The following is a 19,402-nucleotide window of genomic DNA, read 5'->3' as shown; positions in this document are numbered from 1 at the left end:
ATGTGACCATCCTCTCGCACCCCACTCTCTTTCCTGCAACATCTTTTCTGGCACCCAATGCGGGGCCTCCAAGGCCATAATCTCGATCCGCCTACTGGGCTATGGCTCCCCTCTGAAGGGCGGCTGGGACTTATCCTGAGCCATGTAGATTCAAGTAGCCCGTTAAGTGGCAGCTGACGTCGCCTGCAGGGTCTGGCAGAGACCAGTTCTCTGGCCATGAAGAAGCGCACTGAGGCCAAGGCTTTTCCCCCTCAGTCTTTCTCATTCTCCTATTGCTCTATCTCTTTGGACTTGAAAAGATCCACCCAGACGACCACCAAACATCCAAATTAAGACTGCGCGGCAAGTAATTGACAACTTGGTTGGGTCTAAAGAACTCCTGCCAGGGGGCTTATCTGGTGGCGCAGTGGTTGAGAATCTGCCTGCCAATGCAGGGGACACGGGTTCGAGCCCTGGTCTGGGAGGATTCCACATGCCACGGAGCAACTAGGCCCGTGAGCCACAACTACTGAGCCTGCACATCTGGAGCCTGTGCTCCGCAACAGGAGAGGCCGCAATAGTGAGAGGCCCGCGCACCACGATGAAGAGTAGGCCCCGCTTGCCGCAACTAGAGAAAGCCCTCGCAGAGAAACGAAGCCCCAGCACAGCCAGAAATAAAAAAAATTTAAAATGTTGGGGGTAAAGAGTCAGGGATCCGAATCACAACAAACTTTTCAGCAGCAGCACTGAAAGCTAGATCACTTTCAAAACACTGACAGTAAATGCTTTCTGGCCTAGGCTTCTATACCCAGCCAGACTATCAACCAGGAAGAAGGGTAGAAGAAAGACCCTTTCAATCATTCAGGGTCTCCAAAGATTCCCCTCTCTTGCATTCTTTCTCAGGGGCCTACAAAAGGGCTGTGCCTCATATCCAAACAAAAGATCAACCCAAGAGAGAGGACAACATGGGATCCAGGAAGCCTGGCTTCCGATTCAGGAAAGAAGTAGAGGAAATCTCAGATGACGGGGAAGGCAGGCGTGGAGGCAGAGGGGCCAAAGAGCTACATTCTCATTTCCCATAAAAGCAAGTCAACAGACAACACGGGAAACTGGGAGCAGTGAGGGGGGTGGAGGGAACAAAACTGGCAACAGAGTAATATTATTTGGAATCAACGAAGTAAATACCAAAATCCTCAGCTAAGAAAAGGTTCAAGTGGGGCTCCTGGCAGGGAGGATGGGAGGGGAGCAGCCAGCTGACACCCTCCCACTGAGAGGTGGGGCCCATCCCCTCCCTCAAACCTGGGAGCCAAGTGTGACACCACGGTGCTGGGACGGTTCTCTGCCTAGCCTCTCGGAAGACTGGAAGTTTCTGCCTTGCGCTCTGAGTCCCACACGGAGTTAAGACTGATCACCATCCTGGAGAGGCCTCTGGAGTGAAACTAAAGGGAAGAGGAGAGCCCCGCCGCTCCCCCAGGATACGAGGCAGGTGAGTGCCCACTAACACCACAGGATGCAAGGCTCGCCCGGCACAAACCAGACTCTTGACCCACAAAATCTCGAGATCATAAAATGGTAGTTTTTTTAAGCCATCTGCTTTGGGTGGCTCATTACCAGCAAAAGGCGAGGGGAACAGCAGGAACTGCTGTTTTTTTGTGACAAGATTCAGAACTATTTTTTCACTCTCTAAATTATGTGGATGTTTAATTTAGACAAAAGTAACTAAAACACTTTTTTTAAAATTCAATATGAAGGCAAAGCCAAGTAAAATCTTAAGCCTTAAAAGAAAAAAAAACTAAAACAGCATCTAGCCCGGCAGGCCCACCCTGGCACCCGTGCCCACGCAGCACACACCCCTCTCCCTATTCCCACACCCGAACCTGCAGTCCCTCCGAGAGCAGGGAGACAGCCACAGACTCAATAGCAAGCAGCTGAAGGGGAGGGGGAGGCCCTAGGTCACAAATTAAGTGCCTTACTTATTTGAAAAGAGAAGAAAAGGGCCGCGCGAGGGCATGCAGGCCATTCCCGCGGCAGCACGCGGCCACGCGGCGGGGCAGCAGAGCTCAGGGCTTGTCCCGGGCATGCACCGGCAGGTCCCGGAGGCAGCTGACGCGGCCCCCCTCCTGCTTTCCAGGAGGACCCGGGCAGGCCTCCCAGGCACCGGGGTGAAGGGTGACAAAGGCTCCTCCAGACCCTCACGGGGAGGACACAGGGGCTGTCGGCATCTGTCAGAGGAGATGCATTTCAGGCTAAATATCAGCATCTGCTGCTGCCTCCTGCACTGGCTGTGGCTCCCCTGGGAGGCCTCTATCCTAACCTCGAACACGTGCAACCCCTGCGTCCAAGGAGAGCCAGGCGGCACTAACATGGCACTCACAAAACCTGGGCAGGGAGCTGCCGTGAGGCACGGAGGTGGCACTGGCCGGCCAGCTGGGTGGGTGCAAACACATGAATCGTAGCTGCGGGCGGGAGGAATATCAGGTGCATCTCTACGCCCCGAGGGCTCGACTCCTACATTAAATCCCTCCCACTGGAACAGCCGGCTCCAGTTTCAGTGAGAGCGAGCGTGAGAACAGGTCCTGCTCCGGCCAGGCAGCCACAGCCACGGCTTCCACCTCCCAGCCTCTGGTAAGTACCTACTATTTCTTCTCAAATGCGAGTTTTCTTTCAATACTCCTCTCAGATGTATCTTAAACTATCTACTCAGTGAATCACCTGCCCAGAGTTTCTCTGCCCTGCTCTTTTCTCCGCGGATTACTCAGGACCCAGCAGGTGCACTGCTGGAAAGGAGACCATTGTTACAAAACTTTTAATAAGGCTTACACTTTATTCTAAGAGTGTAAACAAGTTTATGTGGATATATGAAGTTCTCATTTCTACCATAAAATTCATAAACTATTTTTTTAAGTTATTTTTGATGTGGACCATTTTAAAAGTCCTTATTGAATTTCTTACAATACTGCTTCTGTTTTATGTTTTGGTTTTTTGGCCACGAGGCATGTGGGATCTTAGCTCCCCAACCACGGATCAAACCCGTACCCCCTGCATTGGAAGGCAAAGTCTTAACCACTGGACCACCAGGGAAGTCCCAAAATTCATAAACTTTAAACCAAAACTCAAATTGATGTTATTGCTTATCTGTTCCTCACCTCAAAAATAAACTACAGGTTTCAACATAAAAGGATCATATATATGCATATATATAATTGCTGACCTTAATTTATAATTTCTTTAATTTAAAAACCTTTTATTAGGATTTAAAATAAGTGCTGTTTTGACATAAGCTTACCAAAAAAAAAAAAAAAAAACACCTTAACTAAAGAGGATCCCTGTATATACAAAAGGGGTTTTCTTACTCTTATAAAGTTTCTCATAAATCTGCATGAAAACCATTATTGACCAAATTATTTGTCAAATTTGACCAACATCAGACTTAATGCAATCAAAATCTGTCTACATTTGTTATCATGATTTGTATTTTGTACTAGCCAAGTCCTTTCAATGCTTTAACGTGCTGCTTTAAAGTAAGGAGGCAGGCTGGTGGTTAGGGGTTCTGGCCCTAGGGAGGTGTCCCAAATGTTAAAGCTGTGCATTCACTGCTAAGCACTCTGTCTGTAACCCAGGATCTCTGGCTGAAACCAGAAAGAGCCCCTGGTGGTCTTCCTGGATCCATTCTTCCAAACTATATGCCAGAAAACTGTCTTTTTCCCTAGGTTATGGTTGCCCTGAAGTTTATCCTTCATTTTAAAGAACCGAAAGTCTGGGAGGGAGTGGTGGTTAATCACTGGAAAAGCTCAATTGGAGTAAAACTCACAAATCTCGTTCTTGCGACACCCCAGTGGGTAGGCGACAACGGCGTGTCCCTGAGTTATGCAATAATGCCACATCACAATATCGTAATTATAGCATGCCCTTCAGAACGCGCTACCTGGTGAGGCTCCCTGCCAGGCAGCTGGACACCACCGGGGAGGGCTGAAGATTATTCCAGTGCAGAAGTTAGTGCACATGACATGCATAGCTAGCCGGCACGTCACAGCAATGCCCTGTAAAGTTAAGCTATAATTACCTCTATTGTGTCCTATCAAAGTTCAAAAAAAATCTTTCTCTTGCCTATTATTTCTGACTTCAAACCCCCTAGAAAATGATTAAATATGCCAGCCACTCACTGTCACCCTAACAGCTGGCAACTACATTCATAGTCCACACTTAGGAGGCTACTGAGAGACATGCACTGGCACCTCAGTGCTTCAGAAACAAGCAGATAAAGCCCTGTGGACACAAAACCACGGGCGGCTCAGAGTGCCGTTTGGGCACCACCGTCCAGCCTCCCAGACCTGTGGGAGGGGAGGCCAGACCGGCTCCCGGGCTTCTGCAGGGGTGACAGGCTCCTGGGACACAGGCAGGGGTGACAGCGCCTAAGAAGTCACAGGAGGGCGTTCTGAAACGGAACAGGCTCAGGCCAGACGCCGTGGTGTCTCTGTGGCGCTGCTCCCCACCCTCTCCCCTCAACGCTGGGACCCAACTCTGCTGAGGGCACAGCTCTGAGGGCAGGCCTCGTGCCAACAGCTGCTCGCAAGGCAGGCAGCGGCGCCCTCCTGCATTCGAGGACAGCACCCTGACCCTGACCTGACATGCAGGGCTCCCAGCACCTCCTGCTGACCCAGTGGGAAGTGAAAGAAGGGTGAAAAACACTGTCCCACACACATCCTTCTAGGACTAGGCTAACATCTGCATTTTTAGCTAACATGCTAACAGTGCAGTTCTCCGAGGAAAGCCGAACCCAGCACTGTGCTTTTTTAACCTCTCCCTGTGCAACCCCCCAGCCTGGCCCAGCCTTCCCAGGACAAGGATGGTGAGACACGAATCTTATCACCTTTAGAAAAAACTTCACCTCTGACTGCTAATCCGAACTTACTACAAACAGTTAAATTCTGGATTATATTGTTTAGGCGACAACACCCTTTTTCCGCTGCCAGCCTGCACCAGGCCTGGCAGATATAAACTGACCAGAGACCGGCAAACCCCATCTCTGCAGGTGGCCAGAGCAACAGCGCCCCGGGCACTAGGCTTTAGCTCCTCATCCTTGTAAGCCTTGCCTGGGCAGGACAGAACTCACAGACTGACATCACCTCCTGGAGGCTGTCCCCCTTGGAAGCTTACAGAAGCCTCAATCTTATCCCGCTTACTTCTCTGACATTATTGTTTTTTTTTTTTTTTTTTGCGGTACGCGGGCCTCTCACTGTTGCGGCCTCCCTCGTTGTGGAGCACAGGCTCCAGATGCGCAGGCTCAGCGGCCATGGCTCACGGGCCCAGCCGCTCCGCGGCACGTGGGATCTTCCCGGACCGGGGCACAAACCCGTGCCCCCTGCATCGGCAGGCGGACTCTCAACCACTGTGCCACCAGGGAAGCCCATTATTGCATTTTTATAACCAAGTGAACTAGCCTGTCTCCTTCAGTATCTGAAGCAGCTGCGCTCCCTTGTTTTAACTAGCGAATTGTGTAACCCTGAGAGGTCAGTTTACTCAGTTACTAAAACTACTGCTCCTGTGACTCCATCCAGGCTCTCCTTGCAACAATTATATCCTAGAATACTCTCACCTCCCAGAACACCAGTACCAAGGAAACCAACCCCTGAAAACCTCTTTACTGTCCTTGTAAGCTAACTGACCACAGAACAAGAAGTTCAGACCAAACCTGTGGGCACAACATCATTTGACGGAAGAAAGGTATATATTAACATAAGAGCAATGATTTCCCAAACTATTATTTTGGGTAATGCTATGATAACTTACATACAACTTGCCTCCTATAAACCTTTGAGAAAACTTAACCAAAGTGGGTTTATTTCTACTTTTGCCTAAAAGTATGAGCAATATTAAATAATACTGCTTCTGAAGCTAACACCATCATTATCTTAAATCCGAGGGGGTTTTCGGCTGGTTTGGGCTCGCGTGTCCTGGGTGCGGCAGATGTGTCTCTGCATCCACTCATGGTACCACCAGGACTCTGCGCTCACACTTGATAAACGTTTTGCAACTGTCATCATTTTGATCACGATGCTTCCAGCTAGTGATGAAATCATCAGTTTTCAGATCTTTGCCATAACATATCCTATACAATCATGGGAACCTGACTTGCAGAGGTTCTCACGCCTTCAGAACCAGGGAGCATAATGGGACGTGCCAGCACAGGCCGCCCTGACTTATCAGGCTGGCCCCGAGCTGGCTGGAATCGCTTCCTGACGGGAGGCAGGAAATCGTGCTTTTATAGCCCAGGGCATACCTGCCCCACAAGGTATGAACTGAACTCATACAGAATTATTTCACATTCTCCCTTACTAAGAGGGGAAATCAGGAAGATGCAAAGCTGTGACCACGTGTTTAACTGTGCTGGGCTTTCACATTGCCGTGCAGCTCACACAACTGCTCACGGGAGAGGAGGAGGGCAAGCAAGCTGCAAAGCCGCAGAGCCAGGCACCAGGTGCCGCCAGCCTGGCTTCTGTCCACCCGACACCCTGCCAGTTAGCGCCCCCAAAGAGGGCCTGGGGACACCCTCTCCAATTAGGGGGTAGCCAAAAATCTCATTTCTCCTCCAAAGTACGTGCCTGAGCACCCCTGCTCTGCAGAAACTCTCCCCGCAACAGAAGGCTGCAAGCCACCCAAAGCACCTCTTAGTAAAGAAACATGCCTTTGAGGGAACGGGACAATGAAACAGGTTAATAGAAGCAGCTTCTTGGGGGGAGAGTGGTTCCTTGTGTTTTTCAGAAATATGAAAAAATGAGTAGAGGAACCAGTTTGCTGAGAATAAGATCAGATAGCTTTTTTAGAATTTAAGATATCCAAGTGAAATTAAAACCACACTCCCTCCCCCTTACACCCTCCTCCCACAAGCTACCCATTACCTCATCTGATGCGTGAGATGGCAAGGAGAGTAGCTACATTTTATTTTGTGAAAACAAGTCTCTTAGATTTCCCATGTGTATTTCTCTATTTTTAAAGGGCTGCTTTCCAGCTCAATGTTTTAACCAACCCGATGTCTAGAAGGCGATGCTTTACACAAGCAATTTCACGAGACTCAGAACTGTCCATATTTACTTATTCCTTAAAGCAAAACTGCAGTTGTAAAGTTATTTCCTTTTAACTTTATTTTTCTAAGTGTTTAAAAATATCCAGAAGCTAAATCCTTTTTACATTTTCTATGCAAATTAAAGTGCAGGCCTTGATTCCTCACACCCACTCCCCCAGCCCGCCCCACCCACAGGCTTTCTCTAAGACACAGTCACCCCATGGGCTGGTCCTGGACACGCAGCCGCGCCCGGCCCTGCTGAGATCCTCCCAGACCTCACGTCTTTGTTCTCAGCTTCGGGTTATGAGGCAGAGAGAGAGCCCAGGGGTGTGCAGAGCAGCCTCTGAAGGAAACCCGGGGGGAGGTTAAGCTTGGGGGATAGGCAAGGACAGGAGGACCCTGGGGAAGATATCCAGAAGCCCCTTCGTACACGTTAAAGGCTGGGATGGGCTCCTCCCAGGATCCAACCATCTGTAAAATTAGGCACCACTCACTCTGGTTTCCTCTATTTTTTAAAAAAATTTTATTTATTTATTTATTTATTTGGTTGTGCCAGGTCTTAGTTGCGGCAGGCGGGCTCCTTAGTTGCAGCTCGCAGGCTCCTTAGTTGTGGCATGCAAACTTTTAGTTGCAGTATGCATGTGGGATCTAGTTCCCTGACCAGGGATGGAACCCAGACCCCCTGCATTGGGAGCGTGGAGTCTTAACCACTGCATCACCAGGGAAGTCCCACTCTGGTCTCCTCTTACCAGGAGGGCTGCTAAGCTTTTCTGCCTTTGGTTAAGGCCAGGATAGGCAGGGATGGGCTAGTGCGTGAACTCACTCCACGCCATCTGTGAGGTGGGCAAGTGGAAGGCAGCAGTGCACGAGGACATCTGCTCACTCACTGACTCACAGCATCTTAATATCATTCAAATCAACATAAACACAGCACTTAAGTTTGTATTTGGGCCAACACAAATGCTACTTACCCAGAAAGCTGACTTTTCATTTGTGAATTTAGAAACAGGGTCGCGGGGGGGGGGGGGGCATTTTTAAATATTCTTCACTTTTAAATACTTCCTCATAGAACAGAACACTGTGATTAAATAGGGCAGATGGACTGAAGGTTACAATCACATGTGCTTTGTTCTCAGTGAGCACAAATGTGAACGTCACACACACACATGAGCCTGGACCTCCTCAGGTTCACGTTAGAGCAGTCAGGCCAGCACAGTGATGGGACTCAGTCCAGAAACTCCAGGCACATGGATGGGGGTGGGATCTCAGTGATCACTCAGCCTGGTGGGTCCACAACCTTCCTGGCACCTGAGGCCTCAGATCACAGGCTAAAGGTTCCCAAAACTCAAAAGAGTTACAGGTATTCTCTGAAATGACACTAAACACTCCTGCAACCACACTCGCCTGGGACCAGACTTGAGAAAACAGAGAACGCCGTAGGGGTGGCGCCCGGGGTAGTGAGGAGGGGTGGCTGATGCCCGTCCCGTACCTGCCGCGCAAGAGCACTTACGTCCTCTGCACCTGCAGAGGACTCTGCTTCACCTCCTCCGTGACCCCGGGGTTCTTTGTTAGCCTGTTAGCTATCGTTCCAACACTAAGGCTCTGCTCCTCCATTGCAGCTCCCAGTCCCCAAATGAACGAGACTTCCCTGGTCACACCCACAGCCCGTGGAGCCGGCTTCAAGTAAAAGCACTCAGAAAGGAAAGCGAAGGAGAAGCAGTGACCTGCTTCCTTAAAAATCACCAAAGCTGAACTACGCAGGAGCCAGCAGGGCTCAGACGCCAAACCACAGAGGGAAAATGAGCCTTCTCAAAGAGCGAAAACCAAAAAAGCCACATTACATCCCCAGGCCCCCAGGAAAGCCCTTCAAGTACAAGTGTTTCCAGTGTCCCTTTACTTGCAACGAAAAGTCACATCTTTTTAATCACATGAAATACGGTCTCTGTAAAAATTCCATCACTTTAGTGTCCGAGCAAGATCGCATTCCCAAGTGTTCCAAACCGAACTCTTCAGACCCTAAGCCAACCAGTCAGTCCGACCCCATGGCAAAGCCCACCTCCTCCAAGCCCGTCCCAAGTGGGCTCTCACACCTGGACACCAAGCTCCAACATGGCCTCGCCAAGGATGACATCAAGGAAAATGTGGACCTGCATGCGTGCGGGCCCCACAGGTGCCCCGGACAGAAGCCCACTCTCCACAAGGAAGCAGCACCCCTGAGTCCAGCTCCAGAAGCCACCGCGGGCACCCAGCCTGTGCTGGAAGGCACTACCCGGCCTTCAGCATTCATGCCAGTTGGCGAGCACAGACTCAAAGGGCAGGAACTCACCGAGGCTCCTGAAGCGCTGACCCTGACCCAGCCCCCTGCCAAAGCTGCCTCCTTCCACACTAAGTCTGCCTTTCATGCCCCTGGCTACGCGTGGAAAGCTGGCTCACCTTTCCTCACGCCTGAGTTTCCACATAAAATCCCATCCACAAAGGGGTTTGGTGCCACTTCGCCATACGTGCACCCCACCATCGCAGAGTACCCGCCTCACTTTTACACAGAGCATGGACTGGCCACCATCTACTCACCGTACCTACTCGCAGGGAACTCGCCCGAGTGTGACAGCCCCCTGCTGTCCATCTACGGGGCCCAAGACCAAAGACATTTCCTGCCTCACCCAGGGCCGATCCCTAAGCACCTGAACCCAGCTCCATCCACATACGACCATTACAGATTCTTCCAGCAGTATCACTCCAATCTGCCGATTCCTTATGGATTTTATAGACCAGAGTCTGCATTTTCCTCCTACGGCCTCAGACCCCCACCCGTTGCTGGTATGTCACAAGATCAAAGCTCACACCTACTGGAAGAAGCTGCCCTGGCCTACCCGGCCTGGAGTCCATCCAAGTTAAACTCTTCCAACTCCCACAAAAAACACACAGAGTTTGAGAAAGAGAGTCCGACTCCCGAGGCTAAAGACCTCTCCAGAGATGGGCAGAGGGACACGGAAGGGACCAAAATGAGCCCACGTGCAGGCAGCGCAGCCACAGGCTCCCCGGGAAGGCCGAGCCCCACCAATTTCACGCAGACAAGCCAGCCCTGTGCCGGGCTGTGCAGCCTCTTGGACATGCCGGCCTCCGGTGCCCCAGGAAGTCTCCATCCACCAGAACAGAGCCTCACAGCCTTCAAGCCTGTCAAGAAGAACACGGAGCGCCCACATTCCCAGGCCCCAGAAAACAGAGCTGCATCTCCAGAAAGGTAAGAGAGTCCATTTTCAAAACCTCCGAAGTAATGTCTCTGGTTGTGCTTAATCAGAGGAGCTGGTACTTGCCCAAACCCCCCACGGGCAATGGCCCTCAGTAAGGTCCCTGTGACTCCCTCTCTGTGTCTCTTCCAGCCTCGAGGCCGTGAACGCAGACGCTCTGGCTCAGATGGGGAGCCCGGAAGCTGCACCCTCCAGCCCAGAGGACGACTCCAGGGCAGCCCCTCTGAACCTCTCCACGAAACCAGAAGCTGAGCCGGCCACTACACACACCACTGCCTATGGAGAATTTGTGGAGCCACAGGACGCGCCCCTCAACCTCTCGGTGAAGGACCCCTGCAACGCCCTGACTTCGAGGCCCTCTGTCCGCAGCCGCCCGAGAGGGGCCGAACCCGCGGCTGCCCCCACCCCCACTCCTGCTCCGCAGTCGGAGACAGCAAGTTCCGGGGCCGGGCCCGACCCCAGCTCTCTGGAGATCCCTGCGCCCAGCCCGGCTGGGAAGGCCCAGGACACACGCTCAGCTGACAGTGACGAGCAGAAGCAGACTGCGGCCGTGGCCCTCTGCCAGCTGGCGGCCTACAGCCCAGGGAACGTCGAGCCCGCTGCCCAGGAGCCTGCCTGCCAGGTAGACGTACCCACCCCCAGAGCCCCTGAGAGCCAGGAGGCTCAGTGCGACCTCAGACCCAAAGGGCAAAAGAGGACGAGCCCCAGGGATGCAGGGAAGGCCCAGCAGGGAACCAAGAAGCCAAAGCCCAGCGACACAGCCAGAGTGTTCACACTCCGGAAAAGAACGCGGGTGTCTTAGAGCCACCTCTGGCCAGCCACAGGCTGCAGCCACAAGCACGCCTTCCGGTGCAGGCGAGACAGCAGCAAACCTCCATCTGGCCCTTGCTTTTTTATCCGGTACATTTTTACAACGCAGTTTTCTTCTTCTCAACAAAAAAATTAAACTAAACCTGCAACTCAATTCAGTTTTGTAAATACTAAGCATGAACACTAAAAGGTGCTTCTACTTTTGGTTGTAAAATACTTGAATGACTCACACTGTAGGACCTGATGAAATGCACAGGACTAAAAGGTAACTTTTAGGTGTTAGCATCTTAGAGGAAATCTCTTTAAAACATTTTTCTTATAAATATCTCAGTACTACAACAAATTGTTTTAACTGTTTTTCTATTAAATCTACTGTGTGTTTTGAAGTAAATAACAATTACTGGGGGAAAATGCCAGGCAAAGACGTTTCCAGTACTAGCATTCAAGTTCTGTGTGTAAAAACACTGTGATTTGTTATGACTGAACAATACACAGACAGCAAGAGGCTATTTATACAAGTAATTTATTTCCATTGGGGAGAATGCATTGCTGGGGAAGCTATTCTCAACATGCTCTGTCTTCACAACTCATTCAGACTCGTTTTCCACTTCCTAAAATGATGTATATGTTGCTAATTTTCCAATGAACTCATAGGTGAACTTTAAGGATACATAAAAAGAAGACAAGCATAAACTCTGTGTTATACAATATTTTGCCACAATAAATAAACTCAATGAAAAAGAGAAAAGAGCTGAGGCAGCAATTAAAACTGAGGACGAGGGTACATCTGTGTGTGCATGTGAGGGCGTGTGCACGTGTGCATGTGTCTGCTGTCCACCGGTAGTCATCGAGCCCGGGGGAGTGCAGGCATCCGGGGGCACCTCTGGAGACCAAGCGTACAGGGCCTGGCTTCACAAGGGCCCTTCCCCACTGTTCAGAGGGTGTTTCTCAGCAATGCACTGCCTGGGAGCGGGGCAGGGGGTCAAGAAAGGGCCTGGAAACAGTGGCGCCGAGCTGAGCTGACTGGGTGAACCCTCTCTCCACAAGATGGGCAGTTTCAACTCATACTTTGACCAAAACAGAGGCGGTCCCAATAGAGCCATCCAATGAGCGTTCAAAGAAAAAGCACTGCTAAAGCTAACGCCTGCCGTTCCCAGTGACGTGCACATACAAGGTCTCTCAGTGCTCAGAGCTAAAAATTAAAAATTTTTAAATAAAAAGTTGATCTGGAACCTTGCCTTGTTCTAGATATAAGCACTACTCACCAAAAGATAGCCTGAACTAAAAACCCATCTTGTTAATAAGTTGCATTCCAATAAAATGTTATTTTCGGTTGTTTTGATCAAGTTTGTACTAATAACTAATCCTGTAAAAACTCAATCTAGAAAACTTAAATACTTACTACCTTTTGGCAGAACAAAATGTAAGAGTTAAAGTTTGCATTCACAGACATCCTCTTGCTGAAGATACTTGACAGGGAGATCAGCAAAAGATTCTCAAGCACAGAAACCTGTTACATTAAGGAAAAATTCTCTAGGAAAAGTAAATGGAAATACAGGTTCAAGGAGATAAAGAATAAAATCCCTGCATTTTAGATGGAGGATGGTGGATTCCAAGGTACCATGATGACTGGATTCCACCAGACATATTTAAAACAGTGATACAGTAGCTTTGTTTTAAAATGACACTATTCAGTATGGCAAATAACCTGCCTTGCAGCAAGTTAAATTTATACAAAACCACTGATATCAACTCACAGGAGGGATGCAGAGCTTGTCATATTCTTTTAGGGCAAATAGGAGGCCGTTGTTACAAACTGCCCCTAAACCATCCAGGATGGCCCACGAGCCCCTGCCGCCCATCCGAGGTGTGCCTGCAGACAGACACCACTAATCCAATGCGTGCACTGTCACGACCAGAAACCGATGCATACCTGTGCAGCCTTCACTGGCATGCCTGGGCTCTCCTTTTTTTATATACCAATATGCTTTGACAAAGACCAAAAACAGGGTACCCCTGCTTTCCAGCAAGTCCATACCCTATGGGAAGCAGAGCCAGGCCTCAGAAGCCTCCAGGATTGGGACCCAAAGCCTCACGCCCTAGAGACAAGCTCTCGCCTTGTGCCTTACACACAAGAACATAAACCTTCCGGGGCCCAAAGATTCTGAGGACACTGTTTTATAGCTCACCCAAAACTGTCCGCCACCATCTTAAGTGACAAGAAGAGGAACCAGAGATGGTAAACAACTGTCCGGTCTCCTGCAACCACACAGGCCAGGAGCCCAGCACTGCCTGCAGATGTTCACGGTGGAGCCATATGTGTGCCTTCAGCCCTGTGGACTCCTCCCGCCTAATGCAATTCCTCCAAAAGGTCACCTGCATGCACACAGCCGCAGAAACCATGCAGGCTCTCTGTAACTATCCTTACAAGCACAATGGGGTCTGAGATCTTTGTAACAAAAAAAAAGAAAAGAAACCAGTCTTGGTGGTTTTTCAATGACAGTACCTTTCTCCATTCACATATAACCCGACTTCAGAGCTGGAAGTTTCTAACCTTTACATACAAAAAGCGATAAACCCTCAAAAAGTTAAATACAGAATTACCGTGTAACCCAGCAATTCCACTCCTAGGCATACACCTAAAAGAAAGGAAAACAGGGATTCAAACAGATACGTGCACCCAATGTTCATTAGCAGCATTATTCACAATAGTGAAAAAATGGAAATAACCCAAGTATCCACTGACAGATGAACAGATAACTAACAGGTGGTCCATCCACACAAAGGAAAATTATTCAGCCATAAAAAGGAATGAGGTTGTGGCACAAGCTACAACATGAACTTAACCTTGAAATTCTGAGTAAGGGACTTCCCTGTTGGCACAGTGGTTGAGAGTCCGCCTGCCGATGCAGGGGACGTGGGTTCGTGCCCCGGTCTGGGAAGATCGCACATGTCGCGGAGCAGCTGGGCCCGTGAGCCATGGCTGCTGAGCCTATGCATCCGGAGCCTGTGCTCCGCAACAGGAGAGGCCACAACAGTGAGAGGCCTGCGTACCACAAAAAAAAAAAAGACTCTGCGCTCCCAATGCAGGGGGCCCGGGCTCAATCCCTGGTCAGGGAACTAAATCCCACATGCATGCTGCAACTAAGAGTTCGCATGCCACAATTAAGGAGCCCACGAGCCACAACTAAGGAGCCCACCTGCCGCAACTAAGACCCAGTGTAACCAAATAAATAAGTAAACAAATAAATACAAAAGTTAAAAAAAAAAGAAATTCTGAATGAAATAAGTCAGACACAAAGGACAAATCTTGCATGATTCCACTTATATGAGGTTCCCCAGAGCAGGCAAACTCACAGAGGCAGATAGATTCATGGATATCAGGGCTGAGGGGAGGGGAAGGGGGAATTAGTGTTTAAGGGGGACAGAGTTTCTGTTTGGGAACATGAAAAGTTTTGGAAATAGATGGTGATAGTAATGGTTGTACAACATCGTAAATGTAGCTTATGCCACTGAATCGTACACTTAAACATCATTAACATGGCAGATTTCTATGTCGTATATATTTTTAAATGTTTTTTAAAAATTAATAGTGTAATAGACTAAAGCCATTGACTTAGATACTTAAAATAGGTCAACTGTATGTTAGGTGAACTATATATCCCAATAAAGCTGAAAATAACCTCTAAAAGGATCCTTGAATTCACACTGAAGAAAACGAAAGTACTAACAAGCCCCTTTGCAACAGTCTCACCAGCAGCCCACAGCCATCTACCCCTACCCCTGGTTTAATCTTCGACCAAAATACTCCGCTCCCAAGGGCGGGAGAGGGCTGAGTATGAAATGAAGCGCACACACACACACTTTCACTCAAGGAGAAAAGCATTTTAATAGAGAAAAACACAACTCCTACTCCACACACTAAGCCACAGACGTCACATTACGGCTGTCACTTTTCTTACAGGCTGGAATGTCCAAACAGCTCAAAACTGCACAAAGGTTAAAAATCAGGGAAGTGCACAATCATCAGGAGAATGGGAAGGTGCCAGGAGGGGTCAGGAGCAGTGAAGAGTGGGAACCCAGGCACAAAGGACCATGGGGAGGGACTGGTCGGGAGACAAGAGAGGTCAGCACTCTGCAAATGAAGGCTGTGGCCACAGCCAGGACTCACCCACCGGCGCCGGCTGACCCCAGGCCCCACAGCCACTCTACCAGGGAGGCGGTGCGGCAGCCACAACTTGCAGCCCCTTCCAGAAAGACAGGAATGCCTCTGAGGCTGACTTTGGCTTGAGGACCACCCCCCCAGAAGCCCTTCCTTAGACCACACAGCCCACCAGGACACCGCCACCCATACCCCAGCCCCACAGCTCTCGGGGTCAGACGGTGGCTCTGCCACCCTTACCAGCATTTCCCTAATAACTGCACAGTTCATCCTGTCTTGGTATCTTCTCAGAGTACCCAGACTAACGCTAGAATGCTATTCAGAGGCTAGTTTTTGGATGATGTCTCAGAATACAGCCAAGTAGGGAGCGCCACGAATTGGTCCCTCCACCAAACCAACCAGTAAGCTGGCAAAAACAGAGAGAATCAAGTTTTTCAGCACTCTGGAATCTAATCAAAAACCTGCCACAACCAGGGGAGTGCTTAGTGAAGGAGGAGGCTACTAAATTTCAGCATTTAAGAAACCTCTAGGGACCTCCCTGGTGGCACAGTGTTTAACAATCCGCCTGCCAATGCAGGTGACACAAGTTTGATCCCTGGTCCAGGAAGATCCCACATGCCGCAGAGCAACTAAGCCCACGAGCCACAACTACTGAGCCCACGTACCACATCTACGGAAGCCTGCGCGTTCTAGGGCCCGCGTGCCGCAACTACTGAGCCTGTGTGCCGCAATTACCGGAGCGCACGCACCTAGAGCCCATGCTCTGCAATGAGAGAAGCCACCGCAATGAGAAGCCTGCACACCGCAATAAACAGTAGCCCCCGCCCACCGCAACTAGAGAAAGCCCACGCACAGCAACAAAGACCCAATGCAGCCATAAGAAAAAAAGAAAAAGAAACCTCTGTTAGGTCACTGGCTAAATGCTAAGATAACAGAACAGAGACTTCAGTGACCAAACGTAACAGGGAATACAGTCGTTGCAAAAAAATGGTCTGGAAAAAGTCACTAAATAAAGAGACGACTAACAGTCTTCAACAGCAACAGCAGCAAACTGCTGGCAAGGGAGGAGAACCTGATTTCCAGAGTTATAACATAATAAAATGTCAGAATGTCCAGTTTTCAACCAAAAAATAACAAGGCACATGAAGAAACAGAAAACTATGGTCCATTCACAGGAAGAAAAAGAAATTGACAGAAACCACCCCTGAGGAAGGCTAGACAGTGTCTTACAAGACAAATACCCTAAATCAATTTTCTCAAATAAGCTCCAAGAGCTAAAGGAAACAAGAGAACAATGTCTGTAAAAACACAGAATGTCAATAAAGAGACAGACTATAATAGAGATCACAAAGAAATTCCGGAACTGAAAATAGAGTAACTGAAATGAAAAATTCAGCTGAGGAAGGAGAACAACAGCAGATCTGAGCAGGCAGAAGGAAGGACCAGAGAACCTGAAGACAGGGCAATCCAAACTATCCAGTCTGAGGAGCAGGAGAAAAGAGAGTAAAGAAAAATGAACAGTAAGTGTTAGACCCATCACCTCTGGAGCCTACTCCAGGACAAGACCACTGTCGCCTGCACGATCTCTCCCAGGCAGGAGACAGCACAGCTCCACGACCCACTGGCCACGCAAAAGGTCTGCAGAGAGGCTCAACTCATGCGGAGGGCACCACAGGCAAGAGGCGGCCAGCCACTCAAGTGAAGATCATGGGCCAACTCACCGTATGTGACATCTCAGTTTTTTGGCCACAGCTTGACACTTTTCATCCACAACAACAACAACCACCATGCACTCTCATTCTGGCTGCTTGTGGTCGGTGGACACTGCTGACATCGTGAGATACGACAGACACACACATGCCAGTGGGTCTCAGGCATGAAAAGCAGAGAGAGCGCTTTGGTCTCCTTCAAGTTAAACTGGAGTTGGCACCACACAGGCGGAGACTTCATCTTGACCCACCACACCCTCACATACCCACACACCCTCACACATCTATTTTCACAAATAAATGTGTAAGTCACTTAGGATGGAACAAGAGTAAATAAAAGCACAGTAGTACATCTCTGTGGCCTTGGGGTAGGCAATGACTTGTTAGATATGACACCAGGGGCACAAGCAACAAAAGAGAAGACTGATAACCAGACTTAAAACTTACAACTTCAGTGCATCAAACAATACCATCGGAAAAGTGACAAGACAACCACAGAGGAGAGAAAATATCCACAAATCATACATCTGATAAAAGACATATCTGTAAAGAACTCATAACAATAAAAAGACAAATAATCCAATTTTTTAAATTAGCAAAGGACGTGAATAGACATTTTGCCAATGAACATATCCAAATGGCCAAGAAGCACATGAAAAGATGCTCAACACCATTAGTCAGCAGGGAGATGCGAATCAAAACCACAGTAAGATACCACTTTACACCCACTAGGATGGCTATTTTCAAAAACAAAAAAAAACAGAGAAAAACAAGTGTTGGAGAGGATGTGTGGAAACTGGAACCCTCATACACAGCTGGAGGAATGTAAAGTGGTACAACCATTTTGGAAAAGGGTTTGCAGTTCCTCAAAAAGTTCAAGACAGATTTAGCATGTGATCCAGCAATTCCACTCATAGGTCTATACCCAAGAGAACTCAAATCACATGTCCACACAAAAACTTGTATGCATATGTTCAGGGCAGCATTCTTCATAATCACCAAAGGTGAAAACCCAAATGTCCATCAACGATGACGGGATAAACAAATGTGTATCCATACAATGGAATATTATTCAGCCACAAAAAGGAATGAAGCACCACTGCTACGTGGTGCAGTAGGGATGAATGTTAAAAACACTACCCCAGGGCTTCCCTGGTGGCGCAGTGGTTGAGAGTCCGCCTGCCGATGCAGGGGACACGGGCTCGTGTCCCGGTGCGGGAGGATCCCACGTGCTGCGGAGCGGCTGGGCCCGTGGGCCGTGGCCGCTGAGCCTGCGCAACCAGAGCCTGTGCTCCACACCGGGAGAGGCCACAGTGGTGAGAGGCCCACGTACCGCAAAAAAAAAAAACATTACACTAAGTGAAAGAGGTCAGACAAGGAAGACCACTACTGGAGATTCCATTTACATAAAGTGTCCAGAAAAGGCAAAGTTACAGAGACAGAAAAAGATCAGTGGTTGTCTAGGGCTGGTGGTGTTGAGGGAAAATGGGGAATGACTTTTCCTGAGTATAGGGTTTCTTTGAGGGAAAATGAGATTAGATTAAGATGGTGGTTGCACAACTCTGTAAATATACTATAAACCACTGAACTGAACACTTTAAATGGGTGAACTTTATGGTATATAAATCATATCTCAGGGATTTCCCTGGCGGTGCAGTGGGTAAGACTCCGCACTCCCAATGCAGGGGGCCCGGGTTTGATCCCTGGTCAGGGAACTAGACCCCAAATGCGTGCTGCAACTAAGAGTTCGCATGCCACAACTGGGAGCCCACATGCCACAACTAACGAGCCCTGGAGCCGCAACTAACGAGCCCACGGGCTGCAACTAAGACCTAGCGCAACCAAATAAACAAATATTTTTTTAAAAATCGTATCTCAGTAAAGCTGCTACAAGAATAAGCAGAAAGAGCCCATAGAAACCAAGGGTCCTCTGCCCTGCTTGTGCTTCACAACGCCAAGCACACAGCCAGCACCTGCAATACCCCCACAACTCAGCTGCTGAGCTGCACTCTTCTTTGCACAGACGTCCTTGTTCCGTACAGAAGTCGCCCTCAGGGTACATGGCGTCTTTGGTGACACACTCCTGCACAGGGCCCTCTCCATCCTTCACAGGCATCCCTCCCTTCTGTCCACAGAGGCACAGCGGGCGGCTCCCAGGGACACCCACCACAGACAAGCGCTCCCATGCGGCCGGGCCCGAGAGCTGGCACGCACAGGCCTGGAGTTCGGTGGTCTATCTGCACCAGCCGCACTGTGCCCCTGCTCAGGCCCACTGCCGAGCTTCCTCCCCATCCCCTCACTGGCGTGAGCCTTGTTCCCAAAAACCATGATGTCACCCCAGGGGCTAAGCACAGTGGCAGTGCACACATTCTTAATGGGCAATAGCACCCTCACGAAGGTGAAACTGGTTCTGGGGGACAAGACAATCTCA

The 19,402-nt window shown here is 49.4% G+C and overlaps 2 protein-coding genes across 3 annotated transcripts in view; one reads left to right on the top strand and one right to left on the bottom strand.

The window, feature by feature from the left end:
* Window positions 1-19,402, bottom strand: part of TBCD (tubulin folding cofactor D) — a 173,888-nt gene that overhangs the window by 98,813 nt on the left and 55,673 nt on the right. The gene's annotated exons all lie outside the window — the stretch shown is intronic.
* On the top strand, window positions 2,414-12,433 carry ZNF750 (zinc finger protein 750). Its single transcript, XM_059996856.1, has 3 exons — window positions 2,414-2,604; window positions 8,662-10,283; window positions 10,423-12,433. The coding sequence occupies exons 2-3, from the start codon at window positions 8,842-8,844 to the stop codon at window positions 11,090-11,092; spliced, it is 2,112 nt and encodes a 703-aa protein (XP_059852839.1). The 5' UTR covers window positions 2,414-2,604; window positions 8,662-8,841; the 3' UTR covers window positions 11,093-12,433.

Source organism: Delphinus delphis, chromosome 19, assembly GCF_949987515.2.
Source record: "Delphinus delphis chromosome 19, mDelDel1.2, whole genome shotgun sequence".
In the NCBI taxonomy this organism is placed as follows: domain Eukaryota; kingdom Metazoa; phylum Chordata; class Mammalia; order Artiodactyla; family Delphinidae; genus Delphinus; species Delphinus delphis.
Note: the sequence above shows the minus strand (reverse complement) of the source record. Positions and strands in the feature narration are given on the sequence as shown.